The sequence below is a fragment of the Mobula hypostoma genome, chromosome 30 (genome assembly GCF_963921235.1).
Source record: "Mobula hypostoma chromosome 30, sMobHyp1.1, whole genome shotgun sequence".
Taxonomy (NCBI): domain Eukaryota; kingdom Metazoa; phylum Chordata; class Chondrichthyes; order Myliobatiformes; family Myliobatidae; genus Mobula; species Mobula hypostoma.
In genome coordinates this window covers 3,507,404-3,528,893 of record NC_086126.1, presented here as the reverse complement: position 1 = coordinate 3,528,893, position 21,490 = coordinate 3,507,404, and the positions used below count along the sequence as shown (strand labels likewise).

General features: G+C 48.3%; 1 protein-coding gene across 5 annotated transcripts in view; it reads right to left on the bottom strand.

Moving 5' to 3' along the window:
* The window catches only part of mark2b (MAP/microtubule affinity-regulating kinase 2b), a 167,930-nt gene that overhangs the window by 99,191 nt on the left and 47,249 nt on the right, over positions 1–21,490 (bottom strand). The window contains exon 1 of one of the 5 annotated variants that reach the window (XM_063036469.1): positions 6,749–6,832. The exons of 3 other annotated variants lie outside the window; for them this stretch is intronic. In XM_063036469.1, the coding sequence (XP_062892539.1) occupies positions 6,749–6,817 (69 nt within the window). In that variant the 5' untranslated portion in view covers positions 6,818–6,832. Of the gene's footprint in view, positions 1–6,748; positions 6,833–21,490 lie in introns of those variants that run through there. One more of the 5 variants, XM_063036471.1, reaches the window with a different exon arrangement.

Here is a 21,490-nt window from a genome sequence, read left to right as displayed (position 1 = left end):
GATCTTGGTACAACATGCCGCACTGTTCTATGTTGAAATGCTCCTCACAATTACGACTGGACTGGAAACAAATTACAGCAACAATGAGTGTTTACTCATTGTTCAGATGGACATCTCTCCCACCCACTACATGATAACGCGATTTAGTCCAGGTCCTTGGAGACCTGTGCAAACGCTCGGGAAACGAGACATCAAGCACTGCGCCTGAGGGCTGACCTTGGGAGGAACTCGACAGAAATCAGGCTGTGATCTCAAATCGAGATCAGGCAGCAACAATGCTACGCCTGGTTTGACATGTGTTGCTCTGACCAAACCCCCACCCCCACAGTCTTTAACCACACCTAATATCCAACTGAGCTACATTCCTTGGACGGTGGCTGAGTTCAGACGAGCGTGGGGTCGACCCCACTGATTAAGACAGTAGGGGTGGACAACAGATAACGAGAAGCCATTCCCTCGGTGTCGTGGAGAGCATTCTGACTAGCTGCATCTCCTCCTTGTAACTGTTTTAATATTACGCAGTGATAAGAAACCTGATTCTGAGGTTGCAGAATCTGGAACAGGGAGCTAGGGTCGGGGGCTTAGGGTTAAAGTTCAGACCATCAGAATCAAGTTTAACATCACCAGCACATCGTGAAATTTGAACTTTACGGCAGCAGTACAATTCAATGAATAGACAGGGAAAACAACTTAATTACAGTAAATGTATACATTAAATAGTTAAATTAAGTAGTACAAATTAAAAAAAGAGTAGAGAAGTAAAAAGGTAACAAGGTCATGTTCATGGGTTCAATGCCCATTCAGAAATTGGATGGCAGAGGGGAAGAAGCTGTTCCTGAATCGTTGAGTGTGTGTCTTCAAGCTCCTGTACCTCCTCCCTGATGGTAGCAATGAGAAGAGGGCATGTCCTGGGTGATGGGGGTCCTTAATGATGGATGCTGTCTTTGTGAAGCATCGCTCCTGGATACTACGGAGGCTGGTGCCCATGATGGAGCTGACTGAGTTTACAACTCTCTGCAGCTTACTTCGATCCTGTGCAGTAGATCCCCTTGCACCACCACCACCGCCCCCCGCCCAGCTCCATACTAAATGGTGATGCAGCCAGTTAGAATGCTCTTCCAGGGGTTAACCTGTAGAAATTTCCAAGTGTCCTTGGTTACGTACCAAACCTCCTCAAACTCCTAATGGTCTCTGTCAAGGCTGAGAAGTGTGCTAGCTTCCTGGAGGCTCTGGTGCAACTACTGAATACATTCCAGGATAGGATCTATGGGGAATGGAGACTCGAGGCACACACTGGGCCGTTCCGTGTCGGCTCAGAGGATCTGAAGAGGCAACTTTGCCTCCTCTCTGTTCTTGCAATCAACGTCTTACTGAAGCACGAGCTTTTCATCCTGTGCCAGGCACTGATGGGACTGGAGATTAGGTACAAATACATCATTGTGGACGGCAAGCCAGACAAACAATCAGCCTGTTGCATTGCTTTTCCAAGTTATACAAGTGGCCAGAACACAACCCAAGCAACTATTAGTGTCTAACCTGCAGGAGAGGAGCTACCTATATGGAGATTGAAGCACGGAGCTCGGGTACAAACGCACCGATCTCTCTGAACGGCTGCATCACCGAGGGGCCACTGCACACAATCAGAATAAGCTGCAGAGGGTTGTAAACTCTGCCAACGCCACACAGGCACTAGACTCCCAATCACTGGAGACATCCTCAAGGAGCGATGCCTCAAAAAGCTGGCGTCCTGGGACGTGCCCTCTTCTCATTGCTGCCATCAGGGAGGAGGTACAGGAGCCTGAAGGCACACACTCAACGTTTTAGGGACAGCTTTTCTGAACAAGTTTCATTTATTGAGATACGGCGTGGAATAGGCCCTTGGCCACGCCACCCAGCAACCCCAGTTTAATCCTAGCCTAACCCATGGGACAACTTACAACCACCATTTAGCCTACCGACTGGATAGTGGGAGGAAACCACACGGCTCTTTACAGACAGCGGCAGGAGTAGAACCCGGGTCACTGGTACTGTAAAGCATTGCCTTAGCCACTACAGCACCATGATACCACAGTACAGTGCTCCTTCCCTTTCTGCCTCACTAGCACACTACCCCACTATCTTTTGAGCACTATACATTTAATTTGATATACACACTTATTACTGCAATTCACATTTTTTTTTTAAACAGAGAGGGGCTACTGCAGAGGGAACGAGAGAGACAAGTGAGCAAGTGTTCAGCGCCGTCTACCAGCCTCTTGCTCACTGCTCGTGAAAGAAGGTCCCTACGTTTGAATGGTCTCTCTCTCTCCCTCAATGCTGTTGGAGGATGGTACCAAAGTTCTCAGTCTGCGGTTTAGGGATTGATCTGTAGTTCAATTGGACTCTTTCGATCTTGTGTTTTTATGTTCTGTGTTTTCGTTCTTTCTTTCTTGTTGCCGTCTGCGCATGGGGGGTGTTGATGTATCTGTTGCCATTTGCGTGATTTGTCTTTTTTTTGCGCATGGGGGGTGTTGATGTTTCTGTTGCCGTTTGTGTGATTTGGTTTTTTTTTGCGCATGGGGAGTGTTGATGTTTCTGTTGCCGTTTGCGTGATTTGTCTTTTTTTTTTGCGCATGGGGAGTGTTGATGTTTTTCTTTGAAAGGCTTCCAAGGCTTTCTTTGTTTAATGGCTGTCTGGAGAAGACAAACCTCAGTTGTGCACGGTATACACACTTTGCACTTTATGGAGTAAGCCCAATGGAAAAAAAAGAAGCAGAAGAGAAGCCAGAGGAATCCATAGGGTGACATGGTAACATAGTGATTAGCATAAAACTTTACAGTACCAGTGACCCCGGTTCAATTCTCGCCGCTGTCTGTCAGGAGTCTGTATGTTCTCTCCGTGGTCGTGTAGGTTTCCTCCCACATTCCAGAGACATACGGGTTAGGGCTAGTGAGCCTTGGGCGCGCTATGTTGGTGCCGGAAGTGTGGGGAAAGTTGCACATATCTGGACTGCGTTGGTCGTTGACAGACACATCGGTGCACACATGGCAAATAAAGCTAGTCATGTGCTTTCAGCCCTCTGTCGAGGTCGGAAAAGCAGGGAGGAAGATGGTTTCCCCTAAGGTCAGGGCGATGAATTCTGACAGGCCAGATAGCGGCAGGTTTCACTGATTTTGCTAACACTGTTCATGGCTGAGACTGGTCTCTGTCTGCCGAAACAGTGACTGCTGACAGCAGGATTGAATGGGGAGCATTGACACCGTCTACCATGGAAACACAGGCACAAGGAATCAGAAATAATTCCCAAGTACATGCTGTCAGGGCGACTAAAGTTAGACGAGCAGCTGACTAGTTGGACCTGTTTCACTGTTACATATTCCACACAAACTCAAAATTCAAGATTGTTTAATGTCATCTCAACTGAAATGAGAACGAAATGATTGTTATTCTGGATCTGATGCAGCACACAAAAAAAAACACAATAAATATAAATACGTAAGACAGCTTGCAACTTCATAAGGCTCTGGTTAGGCCACATCTGGAGTATTGCATATGGTTCTGGTCACCCCATTATAGGATGTTGAGGCTTTGGAGAGGTTCACCAGGAAGCTGTCTGGTTTAGAGGGCATGGGCTATCATAAGAGGCCAGATAAACTTGGCTTGTTTTCTCTGGGTGAAGGGGAGATCTGATCGAAGTTTATAAGATTATGAGAGGCAGAGATAGAATAGACAGAGAGTATCTGTTTCCCCAGGGTTGAAATGTCTAACACCGGAGGGCATGCACTGAAGGTGAGGGGGGGGGCAGGTTCAAAGGGGATGTGAGGGGTAAGGTTTTTTACCCAGAGAGTGGTGGATGCCTGGTATGGTGGTAGAGACAAATACATTAGAGGCTTTTAAGAGATGTTTGGATAGGCACATGGATGTGAGGAAAATGGAGGGATAAGTTCATGGTGTAGGTAGGAGGGATTTGTTTTTGGGGGGTTTTAGCTGGTTCGGCACAAGGATCTGTCCCTGTGCAGTACTCTTTGTTCTACATACACAGCTTGATTGTACATCTATGAAGTTACGCAAGGCTGTCAATAAGAATACTGGCATGAAATAATAAAGGGGTGGAGGTGTTGATCGGCCTCACTGCTTGGGGAGAATAACATTTTGAGTCTGGATGCTATGTAGCCTCCTCCCTGATGTAAGTTGGATGACACAAGGAAGGCAGATTTACTGGGAGATACTGGAAACCTTGCACAATATTGAAACAGAACACAGAGAGATAGCAGGAAACGCAGAAGCCACAAGCCTAACTGTAAAAGGTGGAGCTGAGGTTGCAGGTGAGGAGGGCAAACACACCTGTGAGCCTCACAGAACACTACAGCTCAGTAGGTTAATGTAGCCCTTCAGCTCACAATATTATGCTGACCTTTAAACCCAATCCAAGATCAATCTAATCTTCCCTGTCGCAGCTGAAGATGATGGCTGAGCCCTCAAATTAATAATCCAAACTCCTGAATACTTATTCAAAAGCCCGTAATATATAGCAGCAGAATTAGGCCATTCGGCCCTTCACCATTTCAATATGGCTGACCCATTTTCTCTCTCAGCCCCAATCTCCTGTCTTCCCCCCAATCATGCCCTGACTAATCAAGAAATCTATCAGCCTGCCTTAAATATACCCAATGACTTGGCCCCCACAGCCGCCCGTGGCAATGGATTCCAGATTCACCACCCACTGGTCTTAGACTCCCCCACATAGGAAACACCTTCCCCTCATCCACTTCACTATTTGAAAGCTTTCAATGAGGGCACCCTTCATTCTTCTGAATTCCAGTGAATCGAGGCCCAGGGCTCCTTATATGACAAGCTTTTCAATAACTTTACTCAGTAGTTTTATTTCTATATTACCACATCTTTGAAGGCCAATGCCCACCAGGACTACAGTTCTATTAGCTGACAGCATAATCGAACATAGAACATTACAGCACAGTACAGGCCCTTCGGCCCACAATGTTGTGCCAACCCTTTAACCATCTCCAAGATCAATCTAACCTTTCTCTCTCATAAGGCCCTCCATTTTTCTATCATCCATGTGCTAACCTCAGAGACTCTTAAATGTCCCTAATGTATCTGCTCGTTCCCACACCCAGCCCTCTGTGAGAAAAACCTACCTCCAACATCTCCCCAGTCACCTTAAAATGAATCCAGGTTTCACTTCCTTATAACAATCACCTTATTTTCTCTACGCTAAAACGCACCTTCCACCACCTGAGGGTCTAATAGTGGGATGGAGGGCAGGACGAGTTACTCAAGTCAGAAACAGTAATGACTTCCTTGGTTAGAGGTCAGTGAACGCTGGGAACAGCAGTGGAGGTTCACACCCAATCAATGTACACACTCAAGGCTGACAGGAGTCAATGGAACACAACAACAGAATTCAGAAGCTGTGGCTCTTGGGCAGGCAAGGGTAGATGGGTAGAATTGACCACAATCTTAACAGCTTCAGCAATCCAGGTTTCACTTCCTTGAGACAGAACTGGCCATTTGACCCACTGAGCCTCCTGCTGCGTCTCAGAGAATTTCCACCCCCATTCACTCCCATATATACGGGATGGTCCCACACACAATGACCCTCACTGGGGGACGATCCCACACACACACACTGAGCCTCACTGGGGGACGGGCCCACACACACACTGACCCTCACTGGGGGAACGATCCCACACACTCACTGACCCTCACTGGGGGACGGTCCCACATACACACACACACACACACACACACACACACTGACCCTCACTGGGGGACGGTCCCAAACACACACTGACCTTCACTGGGGGACAGGACAGTCCCACACACACTGACCCTCACTGGGGGACAGGACGGTCCCCCCCGCCCCCCACACAGACCCTCTCACCGGGGACGGTCCCACACAGACGGGGGGGTGGGGGGGAGGGCACGGCACGGCAGCGTAGCGGCCAGCACCGCGCTTTACAGTCCAGGCAACTCGGGTCCAGCTCCTGCCGCTGCCTTGCAAGGAGTTTGCACGTTCTCCCGTGACCGCGCACGCTTCCTCCAGTCTCTTCCCACTCGCCAAGCCCATACAGGTTAGGGTTATGCTACGTTGGCGCTGGAGACGTGGTGACTCTAGCACAGTCCTCGTACTGTGTCGGTCACTGACGCAAACACGCATTTCGCTGTACGCCTCAAGGCGGCAAACGAAACTAATCTATCTTTCCGAAGGACCGAGCAAGCCAGGCAAGGGCCGAGTCTCGGGCTGTTTCTGGGCCAACAATTACAAGAGTATCCTTAAAACCCACCTGCGTTCAGTAATTCAGGCACACGGGGACTGAAGGGGGTAACTACACACCCCCAGCCGCCCTTCAGTGTCAGTCAAATCGAGCGCCCTGTCCCCTTCACGGCCTCTCTCGTTACTGGACTGAACAGCAGCACCCGGGTTCGATTCTCACCGCTGCCTGTGAGAAATTTGCACGTTCTCCCCGTGACCAAGTGGATTTCCCCTGAGCGCCTCGGTTTTCTCCCACCTCCCAAAGACGTACAGGGTAGCAGGTTAATTAGTCACCCGGCAGCAGAGGATTACGAGGCCAGGAGGGCCTGTGATCCTGCTTTATCTCCAAATAAAAAGAAAAATCTGCCTGCTTTCAGTGGGACTGCTGCATGTTAAAGATCACCCCCCACCCCCCGGGGGGGAAAAGAATACTGAAGCTCTCTCCTGCGAGACCCTCACCGGGGGCAGGGCGCGCGCATTAGGACATTTACCTCCTGTATTGTTTGCAGAACCTTGCAGTGCAGTTTCAAGTAATACATTATGCAACCAGCCCGAGACATTTGCCACAAAGGAACTGCGCAGTGTGAAGACAAGTCTCTTCCAAGCCGTGCGGCACACAGCAGTCACGGCACACCTACACACAAATCTGGAGAAATATTTCCAGTCACAGTGAGAAGATTTGTGGCCGGCTGCATAGATTTTCTTTTTGGCGAGGTGACTGATGGGGCGCATGTATCTGCTCCTGTCATTTACTGAAGCACGGCCTTTCCGCACACTGTGGGTGCGAAATTCTCCTGGGAGGAAGGGGGTGAAACCTGAATGGTTTCTGGGCTCTGCCGGCAATGACTCAGCATCAGTGATCAGTGATCAAGGCTCTGCAAGGATGTGGATTCAAAGTCCTGCTCTGGACATCTGTGCTCAAAATCTGGGAGTCCAGTGAGAGAGGGGGTGGGAAGGAGGAACGGGGCTTTTGTCCTGTTGTTGCTGTGACGCTTAGTGTGTTACTCTACTGCGTCTTGTGTGAGACCAGCGCACACAGGGGCAGAACTAGTCCGTTCAGCCCATCTAGTCTGCTCTGACATTCCATCATGGCTGATTTATTATCCCTCTCAACCCCATTCTCCCGCCTTCTCCCTGTAACCTTTAATGCTCTTACTTATTGAGAACCTATCAAACCCCCGCTTTAAATATACCCAATGGCTTGACCTCCACAGCTGCCTGTGGCAATGAATTCCGCAGTTTCACCATCCTCTGCCTGAAGAAATTCCTCATCTCAGTTCTAAAGGGATGTCTTTCTATTCTGAGGCTGAGCCCTCTGGTCCCAGAGTATCTGGGGGGGGGGGGGCGGATGACAAAGGCAAGTTCAGAGGAGAATGCTGTAACACAGAATAAAAGCCCTTTGGCCCACAGTGTTGTGCTGACCCTTTAACCTACCCCAAGATCAATTTAACCCTTCCCTTCCCCATAGCCCTCCATTTTTTCTACAATCCATGTGCCTATCATAATATCCCTAATGTATCTGCCTCTACCACTGCCCCGGGAGCATGTTTGACAACCACCACTCTGTAGGTTAAAAAAAAAACTACCTCTGACATCCCCCCCCCCCAATACTTTCCACCAATCACTTTAAAATTAGGCCCCCTTGGTTTTGCCATTTCCACCCCGGGTAAACATCTCTAGCTTGCCACTCGATCTATGCCACAAGATCGAAATAAGTTGCAGAAACTTGTAAAGTTTGTCAGTTCCAACATGGGGTACCAGCCTCCGTGGTATCCAAGACACCTTCAAGAAGTGGTACCTCAGGAGAGCGACGTCCAGCAGCCAGGACGTGCCCTGCTCACACTGTTACCGTTGGGATGGAGGGACAGAGCCTGAAGGCACACTCAGACATTCAGCCATCCCATTTCTGAATGGATTTGAACCCATGGACACCACCTCACTACCTTTTATTTCTATTTTTGCACTATATTTTAACTTACCTATTTAAGAGATATGTATATATACTTAACAAAACTTTTTTCTGTATATTTATCATGCACTTCACTGTGCTGTTGCAAAGGAGCAGAAGATGGCGGCGCGACGACAGCGCGCACGGCCTCTCCGGTGAAGGGCATCTGTAATCTGTCGAGGAGGGGACCGTGCACAATTCTGATTTGATGGAGACGGATGTGAGAGTACGGAGGAACATCTGGAAAACTTCTGAAATGCCCGCTTCGCTGACGCTGCTACTGTGTGGTAACTGGAATCTCCAGAGCAGAAGGCCCAAATCCTCGGCTTTGCTTGCTTCAGCAGCCGGGGCTGGGTCGAAGGCGCTCGGCAGAGGATGGCGCTCGGGAGGCTGTATCGGAGAGGCTGGTCGGAGGCTCGAAGTTTTCGGATGGATGGACTCAGTGTCGGCTGTGGTCGGCTGCTTCCAAGGCATCGGCAAGTTGACGGTGCCTGGAGGTTTATGGCAGGGAGTTTCTCCCTTTTGCCGCCTGCTATCGGGGACTCGGGAGTCGATCAACTCGGGGACTTTGAGACTTTATTTACCGTGCCCATGGTTTGTTCTTCATCAAATTATGGTATTGCTTTGCACTGCTGTGACTATATGTTATAATTATGTGGTTCTGTCAGTGTTAGTCTTCGGTTTGTCCTGTTTTCTGTGATATCACTCTGGAGAAACATTGTATCATTTCTTAATGCATGTATGCATTTCTAAATGACAATAAAAGAGGACTGAGTGTTCTCATAATCTAATCTTTAAAAAAAAAGTCACGATATATGGCACTGATATTGAACCGGATTCTGATCGCCATCTCGTCCACCTCCATTCCAAAGAGAAAAGCTGTAGCTCGTTCAACATATCCTCATAAGAGGTGCCCTCGGGTCCAGGCAGAATCCGACCTACCTCTCAGCATCCACGTTTTGCTGAACATTCTGGGCGAGCTATGTTGGCGCTGGAATGCGTGGCAACACTTTTGCGGGCTGCCCTCAGCGCATCCTGTGCTGGTCGTCGACGCCGATGACGCGTTTCGATGCGGGCGCGATAAACACACGAATCTGAACCTGTTTGGCACGCTGTTACCTTTAAGGAAGAGCTCTTCACCCCTGCTCCCTAGGGTGGATGTCGCACATCCCACCGTGCCCCTGCATAAAAGCCGAGGGAAACACTTGCCCCTCCACCCACACCCACACGTGCAGCCTACACGTTTCTAGAAACATGTTCACAACACGAGATCGCCCTCCCCTGCTATGATGACATTTCCCAGTGACTCAAATAACCACCCGATACACACCAGCAGTGAGCAGAAGAGCATCTCTGAATGCACAACATGTCAAACCTTGAAGCTGATGGACTACAGCAGAAGACCACGGACATACACTCAGTGGCCACGTTATCAGGTACATAAGTTTCCTAATAAATGGCTATTGAGTGAATTTCTTTCCGCCTTGACTCTATTCCTAGACCCCTAGTCAGAAACTCAACCTGCAAGCTGAAGCTTCGATTTCGGAATTTGCTCACTGCTTACTTAGAAAATGGTCCACGCCTTTATTCCTTCTACCAAAGAGCATGGCCATACACTTCCCAACATTGTAGTCCACCTGGGAGCCCCAAGCATTGCTGGGGATCCCTACCACCCATCCTACAATCTCTCTGACCCACTACTGTCAGGAAGGAGGTACAGGAGCATCAGGACTCGGGCTGCCAGACTGGGTAACAGCTTCCTCCCGCAGGCTGTGAGACTGATGAATACCCTGCCACCACCAACCTCTCGTCACTGTGCTACGCAACAACTGCATTTTGGATGATAATTTACTAACTTATTTATGGTAATATTTTGATTTATGTGCTGTGTGTGAGATGTATTTTGTGAGTACACTGTGGTCCAGAGGGACGTTGTTTCATTTGGGTGTACATGTACAGTCAGACAGCTATAAACTTGGAAGCCAATGGGGAGGAAGTTGGAAAAGATTGGGAGACAGATTAACGGTCAGAAGCGAGGAGAGGGACTTGGATGGTGTAAATAAGGAAACACTTTGGGTCAGTAAACAGAGGAGAGAGCCAAGGGGTTGGGTTGGGGGGGGGGAGAATGGGGAGTGCGTGAGATTCCTCCCATTAGACAAAAAGCTGTGATGTTAAATCCTACTTCAAGATGCAAGTTTATTGACCACGTTGCACGAACGCTGAAACGTGGCGATCGCGTCAACAACCAACACACCTGAGGGGGTGCTGGGGACTGCCGCACATTCCAGAGCCAAACAGGATGCAAAGGCGGCCACAGAGAAATTGCAAACAAGTGGTGGGGAGAAAAGTTCGATCACTAGCAAGTAGTCATTTTTTCTGAAAAGAGTAATTTGCTTGTTATCTCCACAGCTGTGGCCCCGAGGAATACTTCAAAGTAAATTTATTAACAAAGTACGTATACATTTTCCTGCAGGCATTCACAGTAGATACAAATAATACAACAGAACCAATGAAAAACTACACACAAAGACAAACTACCAATGTGCGAAAGACAACAATTTGTGCAAAAACAAAAAGAAAATCTAATAATAGAAAATAAATAAGTTTAATTCCAGCGTTCTTTGTAAGGAGGTCATGCGTTCCTTCCCGTATGCGGGTGGGTCTTCTCCAGGTGCTCTGGATTCTTCGCACAGTCCAAAGACCTACCAGTTAGTAGGTTAACTGGTTATTGTAAACTGTCCTGTGATTAGGCCAATTTTTAAATCTGGGTTGCTGGGCGGTGTGGCTCGTTGTGCCGGAAGAACCCATTCCTCACTGCATCTCTAAATAACAATATTCACAAATATTGCTCACCAGAATTGTCGGTGGCAAGGAGACAGATCAGATTCCAGCAGACCCAGCACCAAGTCCGCCAAACTAGAAACATGGTCAGTGGTTTTCTGACGTGCAACGTGCAGGCGTTTACTTACTAGAGAGGTGGAAACACATACACAAACTTCAGCAAGACATAGTGGGTTATTATTTTGCGGGGGCTCCAACACAATGTATTCCTGCAAGGAACAGCAAGGCATCTGATTGCACGGACTGCTGAGAGGACATTTGGGGTCTCTCTTGAATTGAATTGACTTCATTACTTACACCCTTCATATACATGAGTAAAAATCTGTACGTTATGTCTCTGTCTAAATGTGCACTGAGCAATTATAGTCATTTATAATAAATATTATGTACAACATAACAGAAATACAGTTGCATCAGCGTGAGTTAATCAGTCTGATGGCCTGGTGGAAGAAGCTGTCCCGGAGCCTGTTGGTCCTGGCTTTTATGCTGTGGTACCGTTTCCCAGATGGTAGCAGCTGGAACAGTTTGTGGTTGGGGTGACTCGGGTCCCCAATGATCCTTCGGGCCCTTTTTACACGCCTGTCATTGTAAACGTCCTGAATAGTGGGAAGTTCACAACTACAGATGCGCTGGGCTGCCCGCACCACTCTCTGCAGAGTCCTGCGATTGAGGGAAGTACAGTTCCCATACCAGGCAGTGATGCAGCCAGTCAGGGTGCTCTCAATTGTGCCCCTGTAGAAAGTCCTTAGGATTTGGGGGCCCATACCAAATTTCTTCAACCATCTGACATGAAAGAGGTATGTACAGACAACGTGAGATCCTCGGTGAGTATTATGCTGAGGAACTTAAAGCTGTTCACCCTCTGAACCCCAGATCCATTGATGTCAATAGGGATCAGCCTGTCTCCATTCCTCCTGTCGTCCACAACCAGCTCCTTTGTTTCCATTCGAGATATTTACCAGGAGCACAGCGTATGCGGGGCCCTTAGTGTTGTTAATGATCCCTCCCATCTGTCCTTCGATCTATTTGACCCCCTCCCCTACCACCAGGCAAAAGGTACGATAGCATTAGGACAAGGACTGTCAGAATGGGGACACAGCTTCTTTCCGCCAGGCTGAGAGACTACCGAACTCCGTCACCACCCGCATCTCACCACACCTGGAGCACCAGCAGCACTAAATGTCAATCTTCTGCCAAGTATTTTACTATTCATCAGTTCATCTGTGGTTATGCAAGTTAGGTGTGCTGTGTTGTGCACAGAGGAATGCTACCCTGTTCGACGTAGACGCAATGTGACGGCCAGCGCTCAATAACCGCACTCCCACACAGCCTTGTCATTCTGCTGTCGTGGCGCAGTACGCGCACTTCGATGTCCTCCCCGCACCCCCCTCCCGACCAATATATTCTCCTAGTCGGCCCTAAATCGAGCTAATGTGCTTTAGGGTGCCTTTCCCGCCATGGGGATGTGCAAGTGTGTCTATGCTGTCTGTATACTGCATTCAAAGTAGATCATTCTGTTTTGTAATATGACTGTAACTACATAGTGGGGTGCATCATATTCTGATTCATGTGTAGTCTGAAGTTAACTTTGCTGAGCTCTTCACCCTTGGGGGGCAGAGGGAAGGGGATGGGGGAAGAGAGAGGGGGGTAGAGGGAAGAGAGAGGGGGGTAGAGGGAAGAGAGACAGATATTATTGTTTTCTGGTAGATATCTTCTTGCAAACATTGCCAGTTCTCTTTTCACTACTTTTTGTAAGTTTGATTTTTGACACTTCTGATAAACACCCTTGCACTAAAGTGCTGGGTGCCTGCAGCCGTTGTTCGTTTGGTCATAGTCCACGTATCTCACACATGTGCACAGCTGAATGAAAATAAACTGGAACTCTTGATAGTGTTCCAGAATGCTGTAAAGCACCCTCCAAGCCTACCGGTTACGTCGGAAAATTCCCTCGCTGTTCTAGCAAACTGTGTCGCAATTAGTAACCAGGTTAAGAACGTCTCTAAAATAACTCACAGGAAGTCACAGGGTTCACAAAAACGGTGTCAGGGCAACTGGAATCCATCAATGCTGGCTGATTATTGTTGGACACTAGAGCGAGAAACCTCAAACAAAAATCACCCACAAAACACTATTGCAAATCATCAACACTATTATGTAATTAAACACATTAGACCACAAGACCGTGAGTTACAGGAGTAGAATTAGGCTGTTTGGCCCATCGAGTCTGCTCTGTCATTTCATCATGGCTGATTTAATTTTCCTCTCAGCCCCAGTCTCCTGCCTTCTCCCCGTATCCCTTCAACCCTGACAAATACAAGTCCTTATATTCAATAAAAGTTAATTTCTTGTTTCCCCAAATTCCTGTGATACAAGTTGTCTGAAATTATGTTTGTGTTCAGCTTAAAGCAGTCTATCATAAAAAAAATACTGAGGAAGCAACACTTTTGAAAAAATTTGTTGTCCATTGTTATCAGTCTGCACGAGAACACAACATTAACCATTAAGGACTCTCACCATCCGAGATTCATCAGGAAGCCCTCTCTCAGTGACTTAAGAACAGTTTCTACCTCTTTGCTAGATCTCTGAATGGTCCATGAGCATTCCCTCGCTGATTGTCCTTTGCATTAATGTTTTTGTTACTTGCAGTAATTTTTTGAGTTTTCCACAACAAATTTCACATCAGGTGTCAGTGATAATTAGCCTGATACTGACCCACTGCGGGCTGAATGGCCTTCCCAGTGCCATACTGCTCTCAGTTCTGTACAGAGAATGCTCCAAGCAACTGCACGTAATCACCAGAGATTCACATTGTCACATGTATGGTACCGTACATATAGCTTGGATGCCTAAGACTTTAGCATAGTACGGTAGTAATTTTATGTATTGCACTGTACTGCTGCTGCAAAAAAAAAGTATTTCTGAGTGTTAAACCTGATTCTGATACGGGTCTCCATTGTGGACCATACTTGCCCAGCCATGATTCGGGGGATCAGACGCGATGGGCTGAATGGCCTAATTCTATGTCTTATGGTACAAGATTAATTTCCAGTTGAGATCTTCAATTAATCTCAAAGTCCTGAGTATTTATCACACATGTCCCGGATTTGAGATTCTCCCACCAGTGGAAATAGCATCACGGTTATGCGTCAAATCGCCTCAGGATCTCACAGTGAAGATCTGATTTCTCCAGCCAGGACAATGCATCCGAGAGGACTGAGCTACAGACCCTGGCGGTGTCGTCTTTCACGGGGTGACCGGGTGTTGTTCAGCAATGGTAAGTTACAGGTTACCGAGCTCCAAAACAAAAGTGAAGAGGAGCTTGTGTTGGCCTACTTGGGCACCAAAAACTGCCAGGAGAGTTTAAAGCGAATCATGTACAGTACCATACTGCGTACTACCGAGGATTCATTTTCCTGCAGGCATTCACAGGAAAGTAAACATACAGAATATGAAAAATTAGAAAAGACTGATAACCAATGTACAAAAGACAAATTTTTGCAAATAAAAATGTTAAAGAATACTGAGAATATAAGTTGTGAAAAGTCCATGAAAGAGAGTCTGTAGGTCAGAGTTGAGGTGAGTGAAATCACCCATTTGCCCCAACTGTGATAGCATCGCGCTAACCACAGCTCCTATAGCATCTTGTCAAAGTTTCGGGTGACACCCAGAATCTAAGCAAGTAGAGGTGCTGTCATGCCTTGGTTTGTGATGGCACTTGTGTGTGAGCCCCAGGACAGATCCTCCAACATGTTGCTAGAGAATCCCCAGTTCCCCAATGAGGTCCGGCTTTTGCACCTCCAGCTAATCCCTCTTGTAGATAGATAGATAGATAGACATACATACTTTATTGATCCCGAGGGAACTTGAGTTTCGTTACAGTTGCACCAACCAAGAATAGAGTTTAAATATAACAATATAAAACCTTAAATAATTAAACAGTAATATGTGAATTATGCCAGATGGAAATAAGTCCAGGACCAGCCTATTGGCTCAGGGTGTCTGACCCTCCAAGGGAGGAGTTGTAAAGTTTGATGGCCACAGGCAGGAATGACTTCCTATGACGCTCTGTGCTGCATCTCGGTGGAATGAGTCTCTGGCTGAATGTACTCCTGTGCCCACCCAGTACATTATGTAGTGGATGGGAGACATTGTCCAAGATGGCATGCAACTTGGACAGCATCCTCTTTTCAGACACCACCAAAAAGGTCAAAGTAAATTTGTTATCAGAGTACATATACGTTACCACATGCAACCCTGAGATACACTTCCTTGCAGGCATACTCAATAAATCTATAGAATAATAACCATATCAACGAAGACCGCACCAACTTGGACATTCGGCCAGTATGCAAAAGACATCAGACCTTGCCAATATAAAACGAGAGCAAAAATAGTGATAAATAAGCAATAAATATCGAGGACATAAGATGAGGAAAGCCCTTGAAAGTGAATCCATCAGCTGTGGGAACGGTTCAGTAACGGGGCGAGTGAAGTTATCCCCTTTGGTTCAGGAGCCTGATGGTTGAGGGGTAATAACTGCTCCTGAACCTGGTGGTGTGAGTCCTGAGGCTCCTGTACCACCTGCCTGATGGTTGAGGGGTAATAACTGCTCCTGAACCTGGTGGTGTGAGTCCTGGGGCTCCTGTACCTCCTGCCTGATGGTTGAGGGGTAACAACTGTTCCTGAACCTGGTGGTGTGGGACCTGAGGCTCCTGTACCTTCCACCTGATGGGAATAGTAAGAAGAGGGCATGTCCTGGGTGGTGGGGGGGTCCCTGATGATGGATGCTGCTTTCCTGCGACAGCACTCCACCTAGATGTCCTCAGTGGTGGGGAGGGCTTTACCTGCAATGGACTGGGACGTATCCACTACTTTGTAGTGTTTTCCGCTCAAGTTGAGAGCAACCCCTTCAGATATTAGCCCCTTAATGGAGTGCGGGCTATGAGGGGCAGCAACACACTGGTCAATGACACTGCCACACCGAGGAACAGGAACTTAATTTTAAAAAAAGAATTTTAATGAAATGTTACGTCGTTTTCACAGAGCACCATCGACTGTAACTAGGTGAGAGAGGCTGGCTGCTATGTACTAACCGAGGAGCTCAGAATGTTATAGCCCATTAACTTCCCACGCATAGCTCAGGGTTTAATGGTGTGTGAACACAGAATGGGTGATTAGGGGCTGGAAGAGAGATGCTTTGTTTGCTAAAGATGGGCCAGAAGACATCATCCAGAGTAGAACAACACACACACACACACACACACAACATGCTGGGGGAACTCAGCAGGTCAGGCAGCAGCCTTGGAGAGGAATAAACAGTTGACATTTCAGGCTGAGACCCCTCATCAGGACTGGAAAGGGAAGGGGGCAGAAGCCAGGAGCATCAACGGTTTATTCCTCTCCATAGATGCTACCTGACCTGCTGAGTTCCTTCAGCGTTGTGCACACTGCTCTGGATTTCCAGCATCTGCAGAATCTCTTCTGTTTACCTGGGGGAGAAGCTCTCCTCCCCGCTACCTTCCTATTCCGGCTTCTGCCCCCCGTGCCGATGAAGGGGCTCAGAACTGGTACACGTGGGCGCTTACAGCCCAGGAACGGCGAACTGAGCCCGAGACACAACGCACTCGCTCGAAAGCCTGCCGCCCAATCGATCCATGGTGAAATCAATCGGCAGAGCGCACACTCGCCGCACTCTCTCAAATCGACCCGATACACTTCCGTAAATTAATGAACCCGAATCCTGGCCATGGAAATCACTTGCGTTACGACATCTGCGCATACCATGGCAACGGCAGCGTAGTGGTTAGCACAACGCGTTGCAGTTCAGGTGACCCAGGTTCAGTCCCTGCGCTGCCTGTGAGGAGTTTGTACGTTCTCCCCGTGACTGTGCGGGTTTCCTCCCACAGTCCGAAGACATGGGGTCGGTAGGTTAATTGGTCATTGTAAGTCGTCCCGCGATTAGGCTCGGGTTAAATCGGGGGACTGCTGGGTGGTACAGCTCGAAGGGCCGACTCCGCACTGTGTCTCAATCCATAAATAAAACCAGGTCAAATGGAGTCACGGTGAACTCCGACTACAACAGTCCAACCCCGACTGTGAAAGGAGGAGAGTTGGGGATGGGGCTACCAACCCCATCCCTGGGAGAGGAAGGATGGGGGCCCAGGAGAGAGGATCTGGCGTGCAGCCGTCAGTGGCCGATGCCCAGTGACGGGGCTTGAGGGGCGAAGATGAGAATTGTGCACACAACATGCTGGAGGAGCTCAGCAGGTCAGGCAGCATCGAGGTACTAACAGTTGATGTTGTGGGCCGAGACCCTTCATCAGAACGAGGAGGATCAGGAGAGGGACAATTTTGCTTTAAGATAAAGGAAGCAGATAGCAACAAGAATAGCAGAGAGGTGGGAGGTGATAAGAAAGCAAGTCACTGTCATCAGCACAGGGACTGTTGTACTGCTGTCAGAGGACACAATGCAATGAAAGGCAAGGACAGAGATGTTAAAGACTAGCTTTATTTGTCACACGTATAATCAAAACACAGCGCAACGCATCGTTTGCGTCAATGTCCAACAGGGTCCGAGAATGTGCTGGGGGCAGCCCACGCTTCCGGCACCAACATAACATGCCCACAGCTCACGAACCCAAACCGTACGTGTTCAGACTATGGGAGGAAACCCGAGCACCCGGAGGAAACCCACATGGTCACAGGGAAAACATACAAACTCCTCACAGACAAGGTTGGGAACTGAATCCCGACCGGCGATGAATGGCGTTATAATAGTTACACTAACTATCACACTAGCTAGGGCTTGTCTGTGTTTACTTCGAGATCAAACCGCGCATCTACATCCTTCCACCAATTCCTTCAAGAAATTAAGGAAACATTTGATGATGCTCAAGATTTGCAGGGTTCAGCACAGAGCTGGGTGCCTGGACAATTAGAAGATCCCATCCATACAAGATGGTTAGACCACAAGGCATAGGAGCAGAATTAGGCCATTTGGCCCATTGAATCTACACCACCACTCCATCTCAGCCCCATTACTATTCCTCTGAACCCCCCCTCCCCATAACCTTTGACACCCTGACTGATCCAGACCCCATCAACCTCTGCACTCAATATCACCCAATGACTTGGCCTCCACAGCCATCTGTGGCAACGAATTCCACAGACTGACCACCCTCTGGCTTCCCAAGTCCCTCTGCACCTCCGATTTCTAAATTTGCTCTCCATTTAGAAAATAGCCCGCACCTCTATTCCTTCACCAAAGTGCTGGATCAGGAAGGTTTTTAAACAACTCTGATAAACTCAGATTAAATTTAAATAACTAAATTAAAATCTATACCCAGCCCATGTCCCTGAACTGCCAGTTCAATAACTTAAGGGTGTTGTTAAAACGGGTTCAGAATCTACTCGTACATCTAAAGGCTGGAGAGAGCGGTAAGACTCAGCCAGTTCCTTGTGGGTATCGGTTTCCCAACCATCTGCAGGAGGAAGTCTTTTCACCTGCCTATCGTCTCCCCCGGGTCCCCTCCCTCCCATGGTCCACTCTCCTCTCCTATCAGTTTCCTCCTCCTTCAGTCCTTTACCTTTCCCACCGAGACTCCTTCCTCTCCCGCCACCTTTTACTTCTGCCGTCTTCCGCCTTCCTTTTCAACCCTGAAGAAGGGTCTCAGTCTGAAACGTCAACTGTTTACTCTCCTCCATAGACGCTGCCCGACCAGCTGATTCCTCCAGCATTTTGTGCAAGTTGCTCTGGATTTCTAGCATCTGCAGATTTTAGTGTTGGGGGTTTTTGCTATTACTTAAAAGGTGTGCAGTTGTGTGTGTGTGTGTGTGTGTGTGTGTGTGGTGCTGCCACAAGTGGGGGGAGGGTCAATGCTTCTGCGTGGGAGGGGAGTGGGCTTTGGAGTTCTCATGTTTCTATCATTCACTGGTTTGTTGTTTAGTGCATGTCTGTGAAGAGTAAGAATTTCAGGTTGTATGCTGTATACATTCTCTGATACCAACAAACCACTTGACTTAGAGGTAATTTCTCAGAGAGTTTCATCTGCCAGCTTGGGGAAGATGGGACTCCCCCCAACATCCAGGCCACACTCTGCTCTCAGATCTGCCCTCAGGCAGGACGTACAGCTCCAGGTTCAGCGACAGCTCCTTCCCCACTGCCATCGACTTCAAACAGAATTCAGAGTGCTGTGCAACCTTAGCACCGTTCTGTTGCTTGGTAGGTGTATTTATTACTGCCTTGTCTGCCATTTACTCTTTGAGCTCCAGGGAGACAAGGAAATCCATCGCACCCCGGTGTAAATGACAAAATCTTATTGACAGGAACAGGACTTTAGACGGGGACAAGAGAGGATTAACGACACATGGCACAGTGGTGTACCGGTTAGTGCAACGCGATTAAAGTGCCAGCGACTACCGAGCAGGTTCAATTCCTGCCACTGGGTTTGTACATTCTCCCCATGACCGCGTGCGCGGGTTTCCGCTAGCTGCTCCGGTTTCCCTCCACGTCCCGGGTTAGGGTCAGCGAGCTGTGGGTCACGCCACGCTTGCGACGGGAAAACGCGACGACACCTGCGGGCTGCCCACCAGCACAAAATAAAAGTGATTCAAAGGGTTCAGAGTGTATACAGTATACAACCTGAAATTGTTACTCTTCACAGACACCCATGAAACAAGAGGCCCCCATAGAATGAATAGTACTATCAGAACCCCAAAGATCCCATGCCTTCCACACACAAGCATCAACCCTCCCCCTTCCCCACTTGCACCAGAAGCAAAGCACCCCCCCACCATGCAAGCAATAGCAAATCCCACCCCCCGAAAGAGACCGTGATCTACAGTACATCATAACCTAGCACTTCGGTATCTATCCTTGCTTATTTGACACAAACGACACTTTTCACAGTACGTTTCAATGCAATGCAGTCATAGTCCATTCTCACGTATGGATGCGAGACGTGGACACTCACCAAGACCATGCGAAAATCTCTGGATGGTTGCTATACACGAATGCTCCGGATGGCTGAGATATACCCCAGGCTGCACTGGGACACAACCCGGAGTCATCGGGTGTTTCAGGTCTTTCAACATCAGACACCCTCACCCAGGCGACCCAGCCAGGGTTGATCAGGCCCCAGCTTGTGTCTGGTCCACAGATCATCTCTCTTGATCCATAGCCACCAGGAGACTCGCTCAGCAGCCTCTGTGACAGTTCTGATGGCTCTTTTCGTTGCAGCCCTGTAATACCAGGTTCTGCACAGCGAGCAGCCAGCAAAAACCTCTACACCCCACCTCTATACAGCTTGCCTTTTAAATCTTTTAACGAAATGGGAGGACTCTTTCCTTATTGTGGTTTCACTGCATTCCCCAATACAATAAGCCTAACACCACCTCAGACTGTACTCCTTTCAGCATGCAACAATGTCACAGCCACATAGGACCCTGGTCAGACCCCACTTGGAGTACTGTGCTCAGTTCTGGTCACCTCAGTACAGGAAGGATGTGGAAGCCATAGAAAGGGTGCAGAGGAGATTTACAAGGAAGTTGCCTGGATTGGGGAGCATGCCTTATGAGAATAGGTTGAGTGAACTCGGCCTTTTCTTCTTGGAGCGACGGAGGATGAGAGGTGACCTGATAGAGGTGTACAAGATGATGAGAGGCATTGATCGTGTGGATAGTCAGAAACTTTTTACCCAGGGCTAAAATGGCTAACACGAGGGGGCAGTTTTCAGGTGCTTGGAAGTAGGTACAGAGGAGACGTCAGGGGTAAGTTTTTTTACGCAGAGAGTGGTGAGTGCGTGGAATAGGCTGCCGGTGACGGTGGTGGAGGTGGATACAATAGGGTCTTTTAAGAGACTCCTGGATAGCTACATAGAGCTTAGAAAAATAGAGGGCCATGGTAACCCTAGGTAATTGCTAAAGTAAGTACATGTTCGGCACAGCATTGTGGGCCGAAGGGCCTGTATTGTGCTGTAGGTTTTCTGTGTCATTATCACAAACACTGGAGATTCTGTGAATGCCGGAATTCCAGAGTAACAGATACAAAATGCTGGAGGAACTCAGCAGTTGAGGCAGCATTATCAATACATCCACAGAAAGGGTAGAACGAGGGAACACACCATTTCTCCTAGAGGGATCAGAAGTGGAGAGAGTAAGCAAGTTCAACTTCCTGGGTGTCCACATCTCTGGGGATCCATCTTGGACCCAGCACATCGATGCAGCTACAAAGAAAGCACGACAGCAGCTAAATTTCATCGGGAGCTTGAGGAGATTTTCTATGTCAGCAAAGACCTAGCTCTGCAGGGCATTCCAAGTGGTTACATCACTGACTGGTATGGGGGGTTGCTACTGCGCAGGATTGAGAGACACTGCAGAGAGTCGTAAACTAGCCCCCATAGTCTCCAGGACATCTTCAAGGAGCAAGCCTCCGAGGCAGCGTCCA